The sequence below is a fragment of the Bufo gargarizans genome, chromosome 2, assembly GCF_014858855.1.
Source record: "Bufo gargarizans isolate SCDJY-AF-19 chromosome 2, ASM1485885v1, whole genome shotgun sequence".
Taxonomy (NCBI): Eukaryota; Metazoa; Chordata; class Amphibia; order Anura; family Bufonidae; genus Bufo; species Bufo gargarizans.
The window spans coordinates 269,516,294-269,540,283 of record NC_058081.1 but is presented as its reverse complement, the minus strand read 5'-3'; the positions used below and the strand labels follow the sequence as shown (position 1 = coordinate 269,540,283).

The following is a 23,990-nucleotide window of genomic DNA, read 5'->3' as shown; positions in this document are numbered from 1 at the left end:
ACTCTGGCCTCGAGATCCTTGTTTCACAGGCGTCACCTCGTCCCCCAAAGTTCAGGCTATCGCCTAGCCTCATGTCCCCTCAGCCCACCTGGCTGAGACCACTCACACAGAGCCTCACCAGGACTCTGCTTCACAAAACACTCCAGAGTAAGACATCCAATTCCAGAAACCAGATTAAATGGAATCCCTGGACGTGAGCATGCTCTAAGTACTGGACTGGAGCATGGGGAACAGGCACCTACCCAACACATTGCCTGTTCTCAGTAAAAGCCCACCCTCAAATAGCTGAACCAGCTAAGCTATCTATATGGTGTCCTCCAACTACTTTAGTGGACACCTGGACTAGGGCTTTTACTCCACCAAAGCCGGGCCCCTTGGTGACACGCTCCTGGTGCAAACAACACCTCAATGTTCACATTGCCACAATATATTCATTATACATGTATATACAGTGTGTATGTCATGTGTATGAACATCTTTTTATAGCCACAGCATTGGGCTATTGGGTCACCTAAAATGATGAAGCAGCACCAACATTTTAAAGCATTGAAAACCCTCTAAATTGTTCCAATAAAACAAGCAGGGGCAAATGGCAATGGTACTTTGCTGCTGACACTGTGAAAATGTTTCCTTGTACTGTTCACACCTCATTTAGATATGATGCCAAACTGTTCCCTAATAAAAGCAGTATGCGGACAGGCAGTTAATTGTCTTCTTTCATGTCACGGAAAATTATAGAGCTCTAAATCACTCTTGCTGTGCGTTATGCTCTTCCCTATACTTCAAATAAATAACATTTATAGTCCAAGGCTTCTTCCCAAACTTAATGCCTCGGAACAAAATTGGCAGTCATTTCCACCTTTTTGGGACAAGTGATTTATTAAAGTGCTATAATATGTAAAAATTTCTAGTGAAATGCATCTTCAATACAACAGGCTCAAAATATAGTATCAATTTTAAAATCCCTGGATTTTCTTTGATGGAGGACAGGAAATTGAGCTTGAATTCCAGTCATCTCAACTTTAGCCTTCAATATTGCTGCTGCCTGCCAGAATAACTCAAATTTAGCTCAGTTTAAAAATAGCTATGAAATAAAATGACCAAAACATGATATAATTTTGTGTTATGTCATTTCTATGCTAAACTGGAAATTATGGGAGAGTCAACATCTCTAGAGAAAATATTAACAAAAATGTTGTTCAATCTAATGCTAAGGATACATATCTAAACATATAGTCAATTATATGCAACATGATATGCAACATGGCCTCAGTGCTCCTATTCCAATGCTTCCCAGGTTCTTTGCTTTCTAAAGCGCTCTACTCCCCTAGGACTCAAAGAGCATAGATATGTCTCAGATCAATACAGGGTTGCAGGCTGGACTGTGTTACAGAGGAAATAGTCAGGTGTTCATAAATGCCAGACTAAACAGGTGGCTTTTCAGTTTGGACTTAAATGCTTCCAGGGATGGGGATGTCCTAATTTGGTGTGGCAGGGGGTTCCAAAGTGTAGGGCCGTCATGACAGAAGGCTCCGTCTGCAAAGCTTTTGAGGTGGACTCTGGGGGTGATCAAGTTATTAGATCCCGTTGAGCTAGGATTGTGGGGCAAGTGATGCAGTTGCAACAAGTCCTTCAGGTATCCAGGGCCTTGATTGTGCAAGGATTTGAATGTCAATAAGCCAATCTTAAACAGAATTCTCCATTTTATCAGTAGCCAGTGTAGTGAGCGAAGGGTTGGTGTTATGTGGCAATGGCGCGGTTGACTTGTTAACAGCCTTGCAGCGGCATTCTGTACTAATTGCAGGCGATCCAGGTTTTTGTTTGGAAGGCCTGTATAGAAAACATTGCAGTAGTCCAACCGTGATGTGATGAAGGCATGAATAAGGTTTGCAAGATCTGCTGGAGATATGAGGTGTTTAATTTTTGCAATGTTCCTAAGTTGAAAGAAGGAAAGTTATACAACAGCTGAGATTTGATTCCTGAAGCTTAATTCCCCATCAATCAAGATGCCCAAGCTGCGCACGTCTGATTTGTTCAGGTCTGAGCTCCCTATCGTTAGTGGTGCTGGCTGAGACTGGAGCTGCTTTGCTGTCGAGCGCTGACCTCCGATAACAAGAACCTCAGTTTTGTCAGCATTTAGTTTTAGCCAGTTATCATTTATCCACTCCTGAAGCTCAGCTAAGCACGCAGTTATTTGTGGGGTAGGGTCTGTGACGCCAGGTTTGAAAGATGCTGGGTGTCATCCGCATAGCAGTGATAGGTCAGGCCATGTTTTTGTACAATTTTTCCAAGTGGCAGCATGTATATGGTGAACAGTAAAGGTGATAGTATCGCGCCCTGGGGTACACCATATTTTAGTGGTATAGGGTTGGAGAGGAAGGGCCCCAAGGATACCCTTTGAGTTCTGCCAGACAGGAAGGAGTTGAACCACTGGAGAAGAAAGCCATCTATGCCACAGTACTCTTGTAGCCTGTTGAGCAAGATTTCATGATCAACTGTGTCAAAAGCCACTGAGAGGTCGAAATCAGGATGGAACATTGACCTCTGTCTCTTGCCATGAGCAGATCATTGCAGATCTGGGTGAGGGCTGTTTCACAGCTGTGGTGTTTTCTGAAGCCAGATTGAAGAGGGTCAAGGATGCTGTTCCTTGAGAGCCTGGCTTCAAGTTGGAGATAGACAGCCTTTTCAATAACTTTCCCCAGAAAAGGGGGGTTGGAGACAGGTCTGTAGCTGTTTAGAGCATCTGGGTCTAAGGATGGTTCCTTGAGTAGCGGTCACAAGAAAGTGACCCCTCAGTCAATAGTTGACTGCAGCAGTGACCTGACTCAACCAGTGACTGGCTGAGCAGTCATTTTCTTTGTGTCAATTTTACACTGTTTTGAGTCTGTTTTAAAAATGTTTTATTGGCCGGATATCCCCTGTAATCTGAAAACATTTGTGGAGCTCTCACATGCTCTTTAACTGAGTGCTGAACAGTTGAATCTGGTACTGCCCTGTTGAGTCTGGAATGACTTGCATAACAGAACAGGATAGGGGCAAGCAGAAAAATAAATTAAATAAAAAATAAAACTAAACAGGAAATTTTCATCTGAATGGGCAAACTTTTCTTATAACTGTACACTCATAAAAATAGGTAACCCTTCATAGTAATACATTCTGATTATAGTAGTTTTTAAGCAGGATATAGGTTTAATCCATATCCAGATCCGTATTGCAAAGATTTTGAATGCAGAACTAATGTTAATCAAAGGAGCAGTTCATACTATCATATTTTTATAAGGCAGCACTCCAAATCACTGAAAATGGTAGACAGTTTATTCACCCCACTTGCAAAGTGTCAGCCCAACACAATGAGGCCTGGAGGTCTGATGGGGGTCTAGCATGGAGGTCTGATCTGAGGTCTGGTGGGGGTCTGATTTGAGGTCCTGATATGGGGGTCTGATATGAGGTCCTGATATGGAAGTCTGATGTGATGTCCTGATATGGGAGTCTGAACTGCGTTTTTGATGTAAGTTCCTGATTTGGGTGTCTGATTTGAGGATCTTATATGGGGGTCTGATCTAAGGATCTGATATAAAGTCTGATGAAAAATATTTTTTTCTTATTTTCCTCCTCTAAAATGTGGGTTGCGTCTTATCATCAGGTGCATCTTATAAACCAAAAAATACGGAAAATACGCTAGAAAACATTTAGTTAGCGATTTTAGCAAGAAAAAAAATAGATGAAACCTTATATATAACTTGGATAGGTTTGAAGATTGTGGCATGACATGAAAGGGGGCTTGAGCAACGCAAACAACGCAAAGGACCCCTGGTCCCAGAGATCTTAGTTATATCTTTACCACCGCACACCAGTAAGGTCACCTCTAATACCAATATAGGTACCGTAGGTTGGGAACCCTGGGATTATTACAAATGTTGCTAGAACCGCCCAGAAATCTAAGATAGTTTGGCAAATTGTCAAAAAGTGTTTAAAATTGGTTCTAAAATAAATGATACTAACATACAGTTCTTAAAGGAGAATGTTGGAATGTTTTGGTGGCATTCTTTGGGCCCATTTATCCACATGGAAGGCACTCCTAACTGATTTGGGTATGAATCCATCCTTGCAGATCAAGTTCACCTATACATGCTCATTGTCTTCCCTGGGGTGGATGGAATCTTGTGGAACGATGTGACATGTGAAATGGCTAGAAATGTGTGGCATTTGTTGGATTGGAAGAGCATGAACAAGTACTAACCTGGTCCTCTAATTTCACAGATTTGAACCCAATTGCATGCATGGGACCACTTTGATCTTCATGTTCACTCTATGGATCCTCTCCCACGTACCCTCCAGCAACTGTGGCATGCACTGCAGTCAGCATGGCTCCAGATACCTGTGACAATCTATCAGAATCTACTGAACTACTCCCAGCCCATCTAGCTGCTGTCCATGCTGCACGCGGCGATTACCCTGTATATTAGCTGGTGGTCAGAATAATGTGACTGTACATTTTCAATTAATTAATTAATAGATTTTAACGGGAGATAGACTAAGGGTGCTTTCACACTAGTGTCACTGGATGCCGCAGGCAGTTCCGTCGCCGGAACTGCCTGCTGGATCTGGCAATCTGTATGCAAACTGATTCTATTTGTAGACGGATCCGGATGCGGATCCGTCTCACAAATGTATTAAAATACCGGATCAGTCTCTCCAGTTGTCATCTGGAAAAAAAGGATCTGGTATTTATCTTTTTCACATTTTTAAAGATCTGCGCATGCACAGATCCCAACACCGGATCAGTTTTTCCGTAACACTTAGGGCCGGATGCATTTCTATAGAAAATAATGCCCAATCAGGCATTCCGGCAAGTGTTCCAGGATTTTTCCATCCAAAAACACGTACAGCAGTGATGGAGAAACATCGGCCGAGGCAATGCGCGAACGCGATCAAATGATTGCAAACCACAAGTTCGCAGCGGGCCCCATTCACTTTAATGGCAGGCGAAACTGAAAAACCTTCAGGTCACATTTGCAGCCACCAAATACTTACAAGAAGTGCACAAATCGTCCCACAACATGGACAGTGACATACCAGAGGGGGATCAATGGCAAAAATTCCTACAAAAAATATGTATTTTAATCAGAGGCCATTTTTTAGGTCTTAAAGGGAAACTCTCAAAAATGTGCCATGCTGGAGCCTAGAAAGATTTTAGGCCACGGGAGTACAGGCCCCAAACATTAGACATTCACCGGACAGAAAACATCAAGTGATTATGTGGCTGTAGGTATATTAGACGGTCATTGGATATCAATTACAGCCTGTAATCTAACTGGCCAACTGTAAAATTGCTATACGGTGAACGCCTAAAGTACCTCCAGCCACATTATCAATCAACAGTTCTTTTCTGTACGGTGAATGAATAATTTTTGGGGCCTGTAGTCCAATGGCCTGCATTAAAATTGATATCCATTGACCGTCTAATATACCTCCAGCCACATAATCACTTGATCTTTTATGTACGGTGCATGCATAATTTTGAGGGCCTGTAATCTAACTGGCCAACAGTAAAATTGTTATACGGTGAACGCCTAATGTACCTCCAGCCACATTATCAATTGTTCTTTTCTGTACGGTGAATAAATAATTTTTGGGGCCTCTAGTCCACTGGCCTGCATTAATTGATATCCAGTGACCGTCTAATATACCTCCGGCCACATAATCACTTGATATTGTATGGTGAATGCATAATTTTTGAGGCCTGTAATTTCAAAAATTCCCCCCAAAATATGTATCCTAATCAGAGGACATTTTTATGCGTCTTAAAGGGAAATTCGTTAAAATGTGCTCTGTTGGAGCCTAGAAATTTTTTATTTTAGACCACAGGAGTACGGGTCTTAAAAATTAGGCATTCACCTGACATAGAAGAAATTGTGATTATGTGGCTCGAGGAACATTATGTGGTCGCTGAATAACAATTTTACTGTAGCCCACTTTTTTTTTCACTTTTTTGGGGGGCAACTGATATTTCACACCAGTAGAAATTATTTGTTCCAATTGCGTTTGTCACTCTGTGTAGCTGAGGTAACGCAGCAAAACCGCCAACAAATGCTGCCCTACCAAAATGCACTATATAGAAGGTATATTATTGGTATATCACACACCTGCTTTAATCACTTTTTTGGGGGGGCAACTGGTATATCACACCAATAGAAATTATTTGTTCCAATGGCGTTTGTCACTCTGTGTAGCTGAGGTAACGCAGCTAAACCGCAAACAAATGCTGCACTACCCAAATGCACTATATAGAACAGGCATCCTCAAACTGCGGCCCTCCAGCTGTTGTAAAACTACAACTCCCACTATGCCCTGCTGTAGGCTGATACCTGTAGGCTGTTTGGGCATGCTGGGAGTTGTAGTTTTGCAACAGCTGGAGGGCCGCAGTTTGAGGATGTCTGATATAGAAAGTATATAATTGGTATATAACACCCCTGCTTCAATCACTTTTTTAAGGGGGGGGGGGGGCAGCTTGTATATCACACCAGTAGAAATTATTGTTCCAATGGCATTTGTCACTCTGTGTAGGTGAGGTAACGCAGCTAAACCGCAAACAAATGTTGCACTACCCAAATGCACTATATAGAAGGTATATTATTGGTATATCACACACCTGCTTTAATCAGTTTTTTGGGGTGGCAACTGGTACAGGATATCACACCAGTACAAATTATTTGTTCCAATAGCGTTTGGCACTCTGTGTAGCTGCAGTACCGCACACAACTGCTGCACAATACAAATGCACTATAATACACTTTCTATGTTAGAAAATATATTATAAGTATATTACATCCCTCAGTAAGTCACACCTATCGATAGCACACCTATACCAGTACTTAAAAGGACTTTTGTGGCTCTATTAGGTAGCATTTGGTGTCCCTAACAGTCTGTCCCTGCTCCACACACTTGCAAAAGACTGAATGTAAAATGGTGGCCAGATCAGGTTTATTTATAAGGTAGGGGGTATGTCCATGTGCTGAAACGTCTCAATTGGCTGTCCTGTACCACCTGATGGATGTGTCATGGGTCAAAGTTCTTCACAGTGTAAAAGAATATGGCGCCGGCTCTATTAGACGGTCAATGGATATCAATTTTACTGCAGGCCAGTGGACTACAGGCCCAAAAAATTATTAATTTACCATATAGAAGAGAACAATTGATAATGTGACTGGAGATACATTAGGCGGTCACCATATAACAATTTTAGTGTTGGCCAGTTAGATTGCAGGCCCCAAAAATTATGCATTTATTGTACCTAAAAGATCAAGTGATTATGTGGCCGGAGGTATATTAGACGGTCAATGGATATCAATTTTACTGCAGGCCAGTGGACTACATGCCCCAAAAATTATTCATTCACCGCACAGAAAAGAACAATTGATAATGTGGCTGGAGGTACATTAGGCGTTCACTGTATAACAATTTTACTGTTGGCCAGTTCGATTACAGGCCCCAAAAATTATGCATTCACCGTAGATAAAAGATCAAGTGATTATGTGGCTAGAGGTATATTAGACAGTCAATGGATATCAATTTTAATGCAGGCCAGTGAACTACAGGCCCAAAAAATGATTCATTCATTGTACAGAAAAGAACAATTGATAATGTAGCTTGAGGTACATTAGGCGTTCACCATATAACAATTTTACTTTTGGCCAGTTAGATTACAGGCCCCAAAAATTATGCATTCACCTTACATAAAAGATCAAGTGATTATGTGGCTGGAGGTATATTAGACGGCCAATGGTTTTCAATTTTACAGCAGGCCAGTGGACTACAGGCCCCAAAAATTATTCATTCACTGGACAAAAAACATCAAGTGATTATGTGGCTGGAGGTATATTAGACGGTCATTGGATATCAATTTTACTGCAGGCCAGTACAAATACATGTCAAATACATATGTTTAAAAGAACAAAAAATAATAAATTGGATTAAAAACATGGCTAACGAAATCCCCCCTCTTGAAAAAAAACCAAATGATAATAATTTTAATTCGATAACACATGGTCGTCACAGGTGTTAAATTCCTCCGAGGTCTCAAACATTAGGCATTCACCTGTAAAAGGCCTTTTATGCCGCTGTATTTGCACATACAGAGACCATTATTTGTTCTGGGTGATGGCGGAAATGTGTGGGCTGGCATGAGGAAATTCAATTAAACATGGTCGTCACAGGTGTTGAATTCCTCTGAGATCCATGCCTCATTCATTTTTATAAATGTGAGGTAGTCCACACTGTCGTGAGCTAGGCGAGTGCGCTTATCGGTCTTGATGCCCCCTACTGCGTTGAACGTCCTTTCGGACAGTACATTCTACGAGGGGCAAGCCAAGAGTTCCATGGCAAATTGTGCTAGCTCTGGCCATAGGTCAAGCCTGCACACCCTGTAGTCAAGGGGTTCCTCGCATCTCAGAGCGTCCACATCAGCCGTTAACCCGATGTAGTCGGACACCTGACGGTCTACGCGTTCCCTGAGGCTGGATCTGGGGGGCGGCTGTTGATGGGTTGGTTGCAAGAATGATCTCATATCCGAAGTGACCATTTTTAAACCGCCCTCTTCTTGCATGCGCTGTAGGATTGGTACTCGCAAGTGTTTCTCTGTAGGTGGAAATTCCTCTGCCAGCGCCCGCAACAGCAGAATGCAGCATCTCTTGAAGCAAGGCCTGGAAATGCTGCATTATGACAGTCCTCTGTGATGCTGGTAACATGTCTGCCAATTTGTGTTTGTACCAGGGGTCTAAGTACGTTGCCACCCAGTACTGGTCATTGCTCTTTATGCTTTTTATACGGGGGTCCCTCCTCAAACACTGGAGCATGAAGGCCCCTATTTTTACTAAATTGGAAGTGGTGGAGCGGCCTGGCTCCTGCTCATCGCCCAGGAGAATGTTGTCCTTGGTCTCCTCCCCATCCACGGACAACACTAGGGATCCCAGAAAAGTTTAAAGCCTGCTCTTCTTGCTCCTTCTCCTCCCCCCAGGCACTATCCTCCTCTGACCCCTCTTCAGACTACTGATCACTTGTCTCAGATGGAGTAGCCCCCCCTGGGAATTCATTCAGCATTGCAACTTCCCCATCTTCCTTCTCCTGCTCCTCGACGGCTTGATCAATGACAGAACGCAATGCACGCTCCAGAAAGAAGGCGTAAAGTATGATGTCACTGATGGCACCCTGGCTGTGACTGACCAGTTTGGTGATCTCATCAAATGGGTGCAGTGGTGAGCAGCCACTGTGGAAAAAAACAAGCTCCCCAGAACCTGTCCTGCAGCAGAGTTCGTACAGGTAGCTGGAGCAGCTAATCAAGCATATACAAGGTGGAGTTCCAGCGCGTCGGGCAGTAACAAATCAGATGTCTGACGGGCAAGTGGTGTCGCCGCTGAACGTCAGCAAGGCAAGCCATGGCCGTGTAAGATCTTCTAAAATGGCCACAAGACTTCCCGGACCCCGGGTATTTGGCAGCGAATCGACTAAGTTCAGGACGTGTGCCATGCACGGAACGTGAGTCATTTTCCTGGAGTTCCAGCGCGTTGGGCAGTCACAAATCAGACGTCTGACGGGCAAGTGGTGTTGCCACTGAACGTTAGCAAGGCGAGCCATGGCCGTGCAGATCTTCTAAAATTGCCAGGAAAATCTACCCTGCCGCAAGACGTCCTGGACCCTGGGGTATTTGGCAACGAATCGCTGCACGACTAAGTTCAGGATGTGTGTCATTTTGCCCTGTTTCAGCGTGCTCAGCAGATTGGCACCTTTGTCACACACCACTTTACCAACTGTCAAATTGAGCGGGGTTAGCCACTGATCGGCCTGTGACGGTAGAGCTGAAAGGAGTGCAGGACCGGTGTGGCTCTTGGCTTTTAGGAACAACAGCCGCCGCACAGCATGGCAACGTCTCACCTGGCACGTCGAATGGGTTCTGGGGAGCATGGGGGAGCGCAGCGGAAGAGGCGGTAGCAGTGGAAAAGGAGGAGTCAGCCAAGGAGGAGACAGAGGATGGAGTAGGAGGAGGAGAAGAAGAGGCAGGCCTGCATGTAATCAATGGCGGTAACACCAAATCCACACTGGTGCTACGGGTTAAATGCTTGACGGCCGTAAGAAGGTTCACCCAGTGGGCAGTAAAAGTTATGTACCTGTCCTGTCTCACCTGATGGATGTGTCATGGGTCACAGTTTGGCAAAATGCAAAAGAATATGGCTCCAGCGGACATTGCCATATGTTCACATGTTCGGCGAACGAGCAAAGTTTGCCATGAAACGACCGCCGGGCGAACTTCAAGGCCATCTCTACCATACAGTGACTGAACTGAAGACATTCTGATGCATACTGAACATATTGCTCTCCATTCAGAATGCATTAGGATAAAACTGATCAGTTTTTTCCCGGTATTGAGCCCCTTGGATGGAACTCGATATTGGAAAAGAAAAACGCTAGTGTGAAAGTACCCTTAGCCAGTGTGTCATTGTATTACATAAACAGGCACCCTGGCAGCCATTGCTCTGAGCACTGCCGCAGCTAATGTTATACAATTCCATTTCTTATTAATGGCCCCAGTCTCTGTCACATCATTCACAATCACAAATCCTATACTATAATACATTGATTCTGGTGCTGATGTAATATTCTGCATCACATTATACAGCAATTACACTGGGCTCTGATTCCCCCCCCCCATTCATTTATTGAATATATACTGTTGCTGGCAGCCAAGCGGTGTATGCTGCCACAGCTAATGCTATACAGTTCAATATCTTATTAATATAAATCTCCCAATTTTCATCACCTCATTCAAAATCACAAATATTCTACAAACTAATACTGTATATTAAGCCTTGTGCTTATAGTGTTCCTGATGTGTTGTTTTGCATAACAATAATTATAGTGGACCCTATCCAAGTCGTCATTTTTTTATCAAACATTTTTTAAAATTTAAATAAGTAAATTCTGTTAGTTATAGCGTGTATGTTGTATTGTTCTACATCACAGTTCTACAGCAATTATACCTGACCATGTGACCATTTTTTCTTCAGTTTTCCAAATTTAATTAAATTCTGTTTCTCAGAGTGTGCCTGACATATTGTTTTGCGTCAAAGTTTTACAGCAATTATACTGGACTCTGTCCAAGTTACCATTTTTTCTTTAAACAATTTTTCAAATTTAATTACAAAAATCCTGTTGCTCAAAGAGTGCCTGACCTATTATTCTTTATCACAGTTATATAGCAAAGTGATTATTTTTTCTTAAATATTTCAAATTTAGGTTTTAGGTTTGAATCCAACCAATGACAACATCTGCATGGAGTTTGTATGTTCTTTCATGTCTGCATGGGTTTCCTCTGGGTACTCCAATTACCTTCCACGCTCCAAATACATATTGTAGGTAACTTAGATTGTGAGCTTCACTGGGGATTGCAATTGATGACATTAGTGTTGAGCGAACTTGTTTTAAGTTCGGCGTCTAAAGTTTGGGTTATTGAAGAATCCCGTTATGGATTCCGCTACCACGGACCATAACGGAATTTAGAATCCACAACGGGATTCTTCGATAACCCGAACTTTAGACGGCGAACTTAAAAAACAAGTTCGCTCAACATTAATGACAATGTCTGTAAAGCACTGTGTAATGTGTAATATGTCAGCGCCATATAAGTGACTAAAATAAATAATATCTGTTGCTCAGAGTGTGTCTGACATATTGTTCTGTGTCACACATAGTCTGTTATACAGCATTTATACTTGACTCTGTCCAAGTGAACATTTTTCTTCAGTTTTTCAAACTTAGGCTACATGCACACGACCGTATGTGTTTTGCGGTCCACAAATTGCGGATCTGCAAAAAAAAAGGATGACGTTCCATATGACATCCTTTTTTTTGCGGATCCGTTTTTTTGCGGATCCATTGCAATAATGCCTATCCTTGTCCGCAAACTAGAAAAAAATAGGACATGCACAATTTTTTTTGCAGAGCAACGGAACGGACATACTGATGCGGATCCGCGTTTTTTGCGGACCCATTGAAATGAATGGGTCCGCATCGTATCCACAAAAAAAACGTATCGGACACGGAAACAAAATACGGTCGTGTGCATGAGGCCTTAAAGAGGTTGTCTGGGTTCAGATCTGAACCCGGACATAACCTGATCTGCACTCATTCACCATGAAGCTTTTCATGCTCCTATGCTCCCCCTTGCTCTGCGCTGAATCGCACAGGGAAAGTGAATTTTCTTAAGATCTGGTGATGTATCAGGCTCTCCATTGGTAACCTAGCAGTCAGCCCAGTGATGTCACCGGCACTAATGGGCTGTGTGTATAAACATATGCCCCTACAAACTGATAATTTTTTACTGTGTTTTAATTTTAAAAAGCACAATATATTCAACAATACAGTGTGTTATTAAAAAGACTGTTACCACCAGCTTGCATCCATTTACCACAGCCATATGTGTTCCTGTCTCTTTGACATTACTAATGCTATATTGGTGTTTGAAAGGGGATGGATACAATCCCAAGGGGAGGCAGAGTCTCATCCATGACTTTTCAGGGTAAACAAATTTATTTGGACTGAATCATATCTGATAGCTGAATTTATATAATCTGACCTAAAACAAATTTTGGGAAATTCACTCTTCTCCATTGATAATCTCTGGAGTAGGCTGGGGTATATCGATATCTGACTTAAGTGTTTACAATGAACTTTAATATTCTGAAAAAACGTTAGAAATCGTTTCCCATATTTATTACAAAAGAGAAAGTATTTTTGACTTTGCAAGCTTCACGTCTATGTTTATTAGCTAACATAGCACTGGCTTTAAAGGCTGTATTTCTATGTACATACATGCAGTATTGCGGCGCTGTATAGTAGGTACATAATAAGCATCTGTCTTTTAACCCATTTTCACCAAATAATCCATATATCATGCCCATACTTAGTTCCTTATTGTTGTCTTATTTCAGATTAGTTATGTAAATACTGACTATGCCGAATACTTTACATTATTTTCTACCGTTATTCAGTTTATCTTAATGTAGCTACGAACAGTGAATGCACTTCTATAAATGTAAATTATTTGGGTGGCAAGATTTTATGTACGTAGGCTAGCTACAAAGACACATTTTATAAAAGTAGTTGGTTGAAAGATTATTTGGATCCTTGTATCTTCTAAACACAAAAAGTCTGTAATTTACATTGTCAGATTTGTTTTACCTGTTACTGTGAGATCGTGGAGAGATGACAAGAAGGTATGTGGTCTGCTAACAGCGTGCATTCATTTGTGTAAGTGTTCTTCTGTCACGATGCGTCCAACTGTTCCAAAAAGAAAAATGCTTTCATGGCAACAGAAAGAGAAAGTTACAGAATGTTTCTGCAAATAGCTCTCTGTCTGCCAGATAGCTTAATAAATACTGGTTTAAATGTTTAGTCATAAAGATGAACTAGTGCAAAATGTAATGTACCATACCATATACAGCACATATAGGGGTAGGATGATCTCATGATCACATTGCTATGAGAAATGTCAGGAATAAAATAGGTGGTGTAAAAACTGCAGAGCAACATGTGAGACTTGGATGGAGGCCTAGGAAAAGTGTGACAGAGTTGCCAACCTGAATATTCTTTATTCTGGACAACTTGCCCAAGAATCATGGAAAACCAACATTTTTGGAAATATAAATACTAAAGATAATAAATAATGCATATCTATAGCTCAGTATACTAATATGAACTCAGCCTTTGTTCAGTACTGTAAAATGATAACTACAATCACAGTGATTGGTTCAAGTACCACCAGCCTGAAAAAATTATAATTTTTCTTCCTGGCCACTTGAAAGAAGTCCCCCATTTTTATGGACTGTCTAGGAAATTGTGGAGCGTGTTCAGAGTTTGCTCTTAGAATGATCATGATCATGGGGGGGGGGGGGGGGGGGTTGGTCCTCATTCAAGATCCTCATCCATTAAGCAGAGTGGAGAAGGGCTACAAAGTGCATTTCTCACTCTGGAGGACCCAAACCAAGAAAAACCAGATGGTGTACAAAAGAACTATGTAGTCTGCACACATGGGGAGAATTATCATGAGGAGTCTGTATTGCTGTAATTTGCAGAAAATGTATAAAATGTTGCACAATGTTTGATAAATTTGGTGCATCTTTAAGTCTAACACTTCTGTCTTGAGATGTTACTCCACTTTCTACGTCAAACCTTTACTGAAGTAACGTGACAATTTTTTGCATTTTTTTTAAAATCTCTATTGATAAATCTGACTTAAATCACCGCAACTGGATAACCATGGCCACTTTCCAGTTAACTTTTCAAAACTGAAGTCTCAAAGCTGTAATGTGTGACTTTATGAAGCCAGAATTCTGTATTGATAAATTCCCCCCAGACTATGTACAGTATTTTACAGACATTGTCATTGTCATCACTCACTGTCCCCAGTGGAGCTCACAATCTAAGTTTCCTATCAGTATGTCTTTGGAGTGTGGGAGGAAACTGGAGAACCCGGAGGAAATCCACACAAACACGGGGAGAACATACAAACTCCATGTAGATGCTCTACCCAGCGCTGCAAGGCGCCAGTACTAACCACTGTATGCTTTTCATTAATTGGACACAATACTATGAATTGTTATCACATATTAACAACTTTATATGTGACCGCTCTTTTTTTTTCTAATTAAAAAAAAGAGTGGATGTATTCTACTTCCTGTCCTGGCCTTTAATTGGTCCATTCACATGTCCGCAACTTGCGTCCGGATCCGTTCCGCAATTTTGCAGAACGGGTACGGACCCATTTATTTCTTAATGGGGCCGGAACGGATGCAGACAGCACACTATGTGCTGTCTGCATCCGCACTTCCGTATCCGCACTATCCGCAATTCTGTTCTCGGAAAAAATAGAACATGTCCTATTCTTGTCCGCAACTGCATTTTCTACTAAGTGCCTGCGATGTGCGGTCTGCAAAATGTGGAGCGGACATCGCCGGTGTCCGTGTTTTGCAGATCTGCAATATGCAGACCGCAAAACACCTACGGACGTCTGAATGGACCCTAATAGAGGAGATATCATTACTTTGGCGAGTAAGTGGCAGCATTACAATGCAAGTGAGCCCCATGGATGTCCATGTGCTGGTGAGAAGAAATGGAGGAGGACTAGGGAAAGTGTGTAGCTGTTTATCTCTCCCTACAACCAGAAGTGGCCTCCTACATGCGATTCAGACAAATTATGTTAATATGTGACCTCCCCTGTGTTGTCTTCCCTTTGCCCCCTCCCCATATAGCCTCTGGCCAGCTGTGTTTACCACTGCCCCTTTCTGTTCCTTATATCCCCTCTCCTTTATGATCCCCTAACATCTCTCATACGACACAGTCACATCATGACTCCACCTGACAAATAATGTCAGCCCTCTGTACTGGTCCTGCTACCTGTGTAACTTTCAGTTGCCCTGCCCCTACTTCCCCACACAGTGCCTGCCAAATTCTGTCCCCCTCCCACCTGAAAGAATCCTAACTGCATACAGTACCTCCCAACCTTGGAAAATTGCAAAGAGGGACATGTTTTGTGCGCATAGCATGCCCTGTCAATTTTTTCTATACTAGGCCATGTCTCTAACTCTGCCCAAAGCAAAACTATACACACCCAGTCTCCTTAATGCCCCCACATAGTAATTATTCCCTCTTTGTGCCAGCACACAGTATTAATGCCCACATGTGCCCCCTTCAAAGTAGTCATTCCCATACGTGCCTCTTCACAGTATTTATGCCCATATGTGCTCCTTCACAGTAGTAATGCCCACATTGTGCTCCTCACAGAAGTTATGCCCATATGTCCCCCATCACAGTAATGCCCATATTGTGCCCCCTTCACAGTAGTTATGCCCACACTGTGCCCTTTTCACAGTAGTAATGCTCACATGTGCCCCCTTCACAGTAGTTATGACCAGATATGTGCCCCCTCACAGTAGTTATGTCCAGATATGTGCCCCTTCACAGTAGTTATGCCCAGATACAGTGTATGTGCCCCCTTCACAGGAAGTAAAAACAAACAAACAGTAAATTCTCACCTAGTTCCTCCGATGATCACAGCTCGCCAGCACCAGAAGGTTACTGTTGGGAAGTATGTGACTGACCACAGCATTTACACTAGACTACGGACTGGCTGACAGCAGTGTATACACAAGACTATGGACTGACTGACCGCAGCATTTACACCAGACTATGGAATGACCTCAGTGTTTACACTAGACTATGGACTGACTGATCGCAGCATTTACACCAGACTATGGAATGACCCCAGTGTTCACACTAGACTATGGACTGACTGACAGCAGCATTTACACCAGACTATGGAATGACCTCAGTGTTTACACTAGACTATGGACTGACTAATCACAGCATTTACACCAGACTATGGAATGACCCCAGTGTTTACACTAGACTATGGACTGACTGATCGCAGCATTTACACCAGACTATGGAATGACCCCAGTGTTTACACTAGACTATGGACTGACTGACCGCAGCATTTACACCAGACTATGGAATGACCTCAGTGTTTACACTAGATTATGGACTGACTGATCGCAGCATTTACACTAGACTATGGACTGAATGATCGCAGCATTTACACCAGACTATGGAATGACCCCAGTGTTTACACTAGACTATGGACTGACTGACCGCAGAATTTACACCAGACTATGGAATGACCTCAGTGTTTACACTAGATTATGGACTGACTGATCGCAGCATTTACACTAGACTACGGACTGAATGATCGCAGCATTTACACCAGACTATGGAATGACCTCAGTGTTTACACTAGACTATGGACTGACTGACCGCAGCATTTACACCAGACTATGGAATGACCTCAGTGTTTACACTAGATTATGGACTGACTGATCGCAGCATTTACACTAGACTATGGACTGAATGATCGCAGCATTTACACCAGACTATGGAATGACCCCAGTGTTTACACTAGACTATGGACTGACTGACCGCAGCATTTACACCAGACTATGGAATGACCTCAGTGTTTACACTAGATTATGGACTGACTGATCGCAGCATTTACACTAGACTACGGACTGAATGATCGCAGCATTTACACCAGACTATGGAATGACCCCAGTGTTTACACAAGACTACTGACTGACTGACAGCAGCATTTACACCAGACTATGGAATGACCTCAGTGTTTACACTAGACTATGGACTGACTGACCGCAGCATTTACACCAGACTATGGAATGACCTCAGTGTTTACACTAGATTATGGACTGACTGATCGCAGCATTTACAGTAGACTACGGACTGAATGATCGCAGCATTTACACCAGACTATGGAATGACCCCAGTGTTTACACTAGACTATGGACTGACTGCAGCATTTACACCAGACTATGGAATGACCTCAGTGTTTACACTAGACTATGGACTGACTGACCGCAGCATTTACACCAGACTATGGAATGACCTCAGTGTTTACACTAGATTATGGACTGACTGATCGCAGCATTTACACAAGACTACGGACTGACTGATCGCAGCATTTACACCAGACTATGGAATGACCCCAGTCTTTACACTAGACTATGGACTGACTGACCGCAGCATTTACACCAGACTATGGAATGACCTCAGTGTTTACACTAGACTATGGACTGACTGACCGCAGCATTTACACCAGACTATGGAATGACCCCAGTGTTTACACTAGACTATGGACTGACTGATCGCAGCATTTACACCAGACTATGGAATGACCCCAGTGTTTACACTAGTCTATGGACTGACTGACCGCAGCATTTACACCAGACTATGGAATGACCTCAGTGTTTACACTAGATTATGGACTGACTAATCGCAGCATTTACACTAGACTACGGACTGAATGATCGCAGCATTTACACCAGACTATGGAATGACCCCAGTGTTTACACTAGACTATGGACTGACTGACCGCAGCATTTACACCAGACTATGGAATGACCTCAGTGTTTACACTAGACTATGGACTGACTGACCGCAGCATTTACACCAGACTATGGAATGACCTCAGTGTTTACACTAGATTATGGACTGACTGATCGCAGCATTTACACAAGACTACGGACTGACTGATCGCAGCATTTACACCAGACTATGGAATGACCCCAGTGTTTACACTAGACTATGGACTGACTGACCGCAGCATTTACACCAGACTATGGAATGACCTCAGTGTTTACACTAGACTATGGACTGACTGACCGCAGCATTTACACCAGACTATGGAATGACCCCAGTGTTTACACTAGACTATGGACTGACTGATCGCAGCATTTACACCAGACTATGGAATGACCCCAGTGTTTACACTAGTCTATGGACTGACTGACCGCAGCATTTACACCAGACTATGGAATGACCTCAGTGTTTACACTAGATTATGGACTGACTAATCGCAGCATTTACACTAGACTACGGACTGAATGATCGCAGCATTTACACCAGACTATGGAATGACCCCATTGTTTACACTAGACTATGGACTGACTGACCGCAGCATTTACACCAGACTATGGAATGACCTCAGTGTTTACACTAGACTATGGACTGACTGATCGCAGCATTTACACCAGACTATGGAATGACCCCAGTGTTTACACTAGTCTATGGACTGACTGACCGCAGCATTTACACCAGACTATGGAATGACCTCAGTGTTTACACTAGATTATGGACTGACTAATCGCAGCATTTACACTAGACTACGGACTGAATGATCGCAGCATTTACACCAGACTATGGAATGACCCCATTGTTTACACTAGACTATGGACTGACTGACCGCAGCATTTACACCAGACTATGGAATGACTCCAGTGTTTACACTAGACTATGGACTGACTGACCGCAGCATTTACACCAGACTATGGAATGACCCCAGTGTTTACACTAGATTATGGACTGACTGATCGCAGCATTTACACTAGACTACGGACTGAATGATCGCAGCATTTACACCAGACTATGGAATGACCCCAGTGTTTACACTAGACTATGGACTGACCGCAGCATTTACACCAGACTATGGAATGACCCCAGTGTTTACACTAGATTATGGACTGACTGATCGCAGCATTTACACTAGACTACGGACTGAATGATCGCAGCATTTACACCAGACTATGGAATGACCCCAGTGTTTACACTAGACTATGGACTGACCGCAGCATTTACACCAGACTATGGAATGACCCCAGTGTTTACACTAGACTATGGACTGACCGCAGCATTTACACCAGACTATGGAATGACCCCAGTGTTTACACTAGACTATGAAGTGACTGGCTGCAGTTTTTATACCAGACTGACTGACCTCAGAATTTACACCAGACTATGAAGTGACTGACCACAGCAATTACACTAGACTATGAACTGACTAATTGCAGAGTTTACACAACACTATGGACTAGCCGCCAAGTTGGACAAAGGACAACTGTGGTGGGTGGACATTAGATGAGTGTAGCAGCAGCAGACAGGTACACCAACACCCTTATTCCTCCAGCTATATTAAAAATGTAAATTATGGGGACCCCATCAGATTTTGTGCCCATGGGCCTTCACCAAACTTAACCCTGTCCTGGTCATAACCCTCAATAGTAAGCTATAGACCTCATATATTGGGCCAGTAAGTGGAGTGTGATTATGGGGAAACTACGAAAATTATTTAATTAAATTATTTTTAGTTTTTTACCTCATACCAGTGGTCAGTCAGCATTATGGGTACATTTCATTGACATCAGTATGCATGGAAGTATTGAGGGCATATTAGGCGCATGGTATGTTCATTTTCCATGAAAGTTATTATATATGATTTGAAATATATGATTTGTTAAAACATATTCATTCTTACTTTATTAGTATGAAGACAGATTTAAAAAGAAACTATTTTCTAATGCCAAGAGAAGAGTTCTACTGCATTTGTATCACTCAATTGGGATTGAAGAGTTTCCCCTGTACAAGCGTGTCCTAACAAAACTGGGGTACATAGTCCACCAGTTTGCAGAAATTGACAACATCAAAGCATTTATTACTCACAAGCAAAAGCCTATGGGTAAGTAAAACACTTGTAAAGAATTGTCTTATGATATTTAGTAGTTTGTTGGATGTTTAAATGCTTTTCTAATGTCATGGCAACGCTCTGTGCCCACTGTCATCCCGCTATCCAGAGCGGGCATGAGCACCGCATCACTTATTTAGCTTCTGCCAGTGGTTGGCCGCTAGACTCTTGTGTCCCATGCTAAAACCTGCAGCGTGGCTGCTATGTCTCTTTCCGTGTGTGTATTAGTGTCTATTTATCGAACTTCGTGTCTATTCATTGAACTTCCCCCTGCAGCTCTGCAAGGGTTAATTCCCCTTTTGCTCTGTGTTCAGATGTTTGACTAATGAGCTTATCAGCTCTCATATGTATGCTGTGCCGTTTCTTCCAACCCTTGTCTGAGCAATCCATTTTGATTTTACTTGCTTGCAAAGAGGAATCTTCAAATTAAAGAGAACCATTTAGCTAGTACCATCTTGTGTAAGTGGCTCCCTATGAGTGAAAATATGACTTTATTTTTAAATAAGCTTTGGCATATGACAAGGGAACATTGTCAAGCCAAATATCCATTCATCACACACCAAGATTTAATTAAAAAGTCATATTTTGACTCATAAGGAGCCACTTCCACAAGGTGGTGCTAGAAAAATGGTTATCTTTAATTGGGAGATACCACTTTGCATATTGTTTTCCCATGGAGCATTATCAATAAGTCTTCATACTATGGAGTACTCCCAGTGAGTCTCCATACACAACTGGTGTCTTTAAGGACAGTATCCTGCCTAAGCACATTTCACTTGCTAGCTAGGCCCTGTAAAACAGCTTGTCTGGGTAGTGAATTCTGCCTGTTTCCTGGATCCTGACTCTCTGCCACCTGACCTGACCCATGCCTGTTCACTGTACTTGAGCCTCCTGCCCTGATCTCAGGCCTGATTAATGGGTTTACACCTACTATGCCTGCCATGACCTCTGGCTGTTTTCTATGTGTATTGCCTGATTCCTAGTGCTTTGCAACAGTGTCTTTGAGCCCAGTGGGTCAGCAGCCAACCACACTGGAATTATTCCAAGAAGTAGTGGCCCGGTGCAGTGAAGGCCATATCCTTGTATAGAGGTAAAAGGGTGAAAACCAGGAGACTGCCAGGATAACACCCTCAGGACTATCCCAAAGTCAAGCTGGTTGGTTGACACAGTGGGTCCACACTCACTGCTGGTAACAGCTAGTTTCTGATTAAGATGTACAGTATGAGTATCCAGTACATTATACATAATATAAATGACCCTTATTAGGTATTAATTTTGGAAAAGTATGCCACATTTGACAGCTACAGTGTAAACATTTTCATACTTGACAATGCTCCACCCAATGCAAAAATGCTCCACCCTATTGGTCTCTATAATAAACTCTCATGGGAAAAAAAACTCACGTAGATAGAAATCTTGGATTGCCACAAAATTTGGCATGCAGTTATGACTCTGCAGTTATGGCAGATATGTAAATTATTACAGGTATGATGTGATTAGACACTTGGTAAAAGTGCTTCCCCTGCTACCCTATAAAAAGTATGAAAATACTGTCAGAGACTACTTTTCACTAGTATACCTCTTGTTGATGAGCACAAGCAGCTCCCACAGTCTCATTGTCCACCCTCCAAACACAGGTGGCACCTTCATTGCACACCCCTGTCTTTGTCTGAACCAATTTCCAGGAGCTTAGCAGAAGGAAATCTGGTGTCATAGCACTTATTATGTGTCCTGCCATTGACAGCCAGCCACCAGAAACCAGGACCGCTACTGACTGGAACTGTATTGTCTTTAGGGACAAATCCAGGTTCTGTTTCGGATCCCACGAAATTTGGGTTCAAGTATGGAGGCACTTAAATTCTGTCTTTGCTGTGGAGTGACACACTGTCTCAATTTCTGACATAATAATATGGGGAGCCATTGCATACGACAGTCGGTCACCCCTAGTATTGACACTAATAGCTCAGCGGTATGTGCAGGACATCCTGTGACTGCATGTGTTGCCTCTCTTGGCAGGGCTTTCAACTAGCATTTTTCAGCAGGATAACCTTCTCCCACAGACAGCAAGTGGTTTCCCAGGAATGTCTCCTCCACTTCTTTGGCCTATCTGGTGACCAGATTTATCACCAATCAAACATTTCTGGAACCATTTGGGACGCCAGCTTCAGCAACCTACGGGTGTGTAGGATCTATAGGCTCACTGCAACATCTGCCACAGGATACAATAAGAAACCTGTATGTCTCCATGCCCAACTGTGTCTAATCTTGTGTCCAGGCTAAAGGGTATTAAGGCATTCTTTCGATTGTATGGTTTTCCCCAATAAACCCTTCTTTTCACTCTAACATTGTAATCACTTACATATATTACATTCACACATTCAATTACAACTACTCCTGCTTGGTGCATTTTTTTGCAATAGCACCATAATTAGGTGTTTTAAAGACCACAAAAGGAACCTTTGGATTGTGTCAGTGTCTATGAAAAAGAGAAGCCACAAAGCTCTTTTGTTTTCAACAATATTGAAATGATGTTACATTTCTCACTTGATAATTTTTTTTCTAAATGTTTTTATACCATATGTGAATTTATATCGTATGCCAATCTGCAGTTTACATGTAGAAAAATGGATCTCACTCTTTTTTTTCTTTCCAGACTTGACTTCAACAGTTTGTTATCTTTTCTGATTCTTACGAGTCCTATTTTGGAATCCGTTTAGATTGGATAGATGCCAGTTGTCTGAGTAAAGGCTTATATGGAAAATACCACTGAATTCCACAAGCTTTATAGTTAGCTGGCTCTAGATGCACATATTGAGATTTAGAAAGAATTGTATCTGTATACTTCACTGTTCTTGTACAATGTTTTCTATGAGTAACCAAATCTCTTTGTGCAGTAGCAGCAGAAAGAGAAGCAGTATGCATGATATTACCAGGGTGGAAGAAAATTGCTTGGTATAGTTTCAGATGCTTCTGCTTGGAAACAGACTTCTCACGGAAACTATTTTTGGATGGTTACAATAATATAACCCTTGGATGGCCGCAATAATGTCAGTCTTGGAAGCAAGTGGAACTCTCTCAGGACTAATACACATGATCAACTGCAGACTATGATCTAAGATCAGTCTGTTTTCTAGGCTTTGGCCATGAACTTTTAAAACACAAATATGTATCACATTATATAAGAGAGCAGCTAATGACCAACATAAATTCATTTATTACAAAACATATTACTGAAACGCACTACCGTGCAGAAGTTTTAAAGCTAAACAGTCACATTGCAGGGTTGAGGGATTACTGCAACCAGTATGTGACTTCAGTATTTTGCTAAGGCAAAAAACTGTTGTAAGCAGTCTTGCCTGCCTATTTGTCACCCACAATTTTCATGGGACCACTGTGCCAACTAACCAGTATAACATTGGCTAGACCTGGAGATGGAGATCCCCTTGTATTCACCCTTTAACCCCTATACAAGGATCTGGCTTTCACTGCAGGGGAGTCACTAGGCCACTACCTCTTAGAAGATTCCTGATGAAGTTGGTAGCTGACACACTGGGTCAGAGCAACCAGTGCAAGGCTTCGGAAGCATAGACATGACCACAGGCAGAAAACAAGTGAATCCACAGCAAAACACGGACAGAATCACTGTGGACAAAAAGGCAGAGAACATGCAAAATCCATGGAACACACTTCAGGACGTAGTTCAGACATAGCAGACACGTGCACATAAACTTAGCAAGACAGAACAGACACAGGGCTCTAGGAAACAGTTCAGACACAACAGATCCAGAAGCAGAAACTTGGCAAGGCAGATCAGACATAAATTAGAACTTGGGAATTTACCAAAAAATAAACTAAA

At 42.3% G+C, this 23,990-nt stretch overlaps 1 protein-coding gene across 1 annotated transcript in view; it reads left to right on the top strand.

Moving 5' to 3' along the window:
• The window catches only part of CPED1 (cadherin like and PC-esterase domain containing 1), a 475,576-nt gene that overhangs the window by 23,553 nt on the left and 428,033 nt on the right, over positions 1-23,990 (top strand). Inside the window, exon 2 of the mRNA XM_044277190.1 lies at positions 19,936-20,128. Coding sequence (XP_044133125.1) covers positions 19,936-20,128 — 193 coding nt within the window. The remainder of the gene's footprint in view (positions 1-19,935; positions 20,129-23,990) is intronic.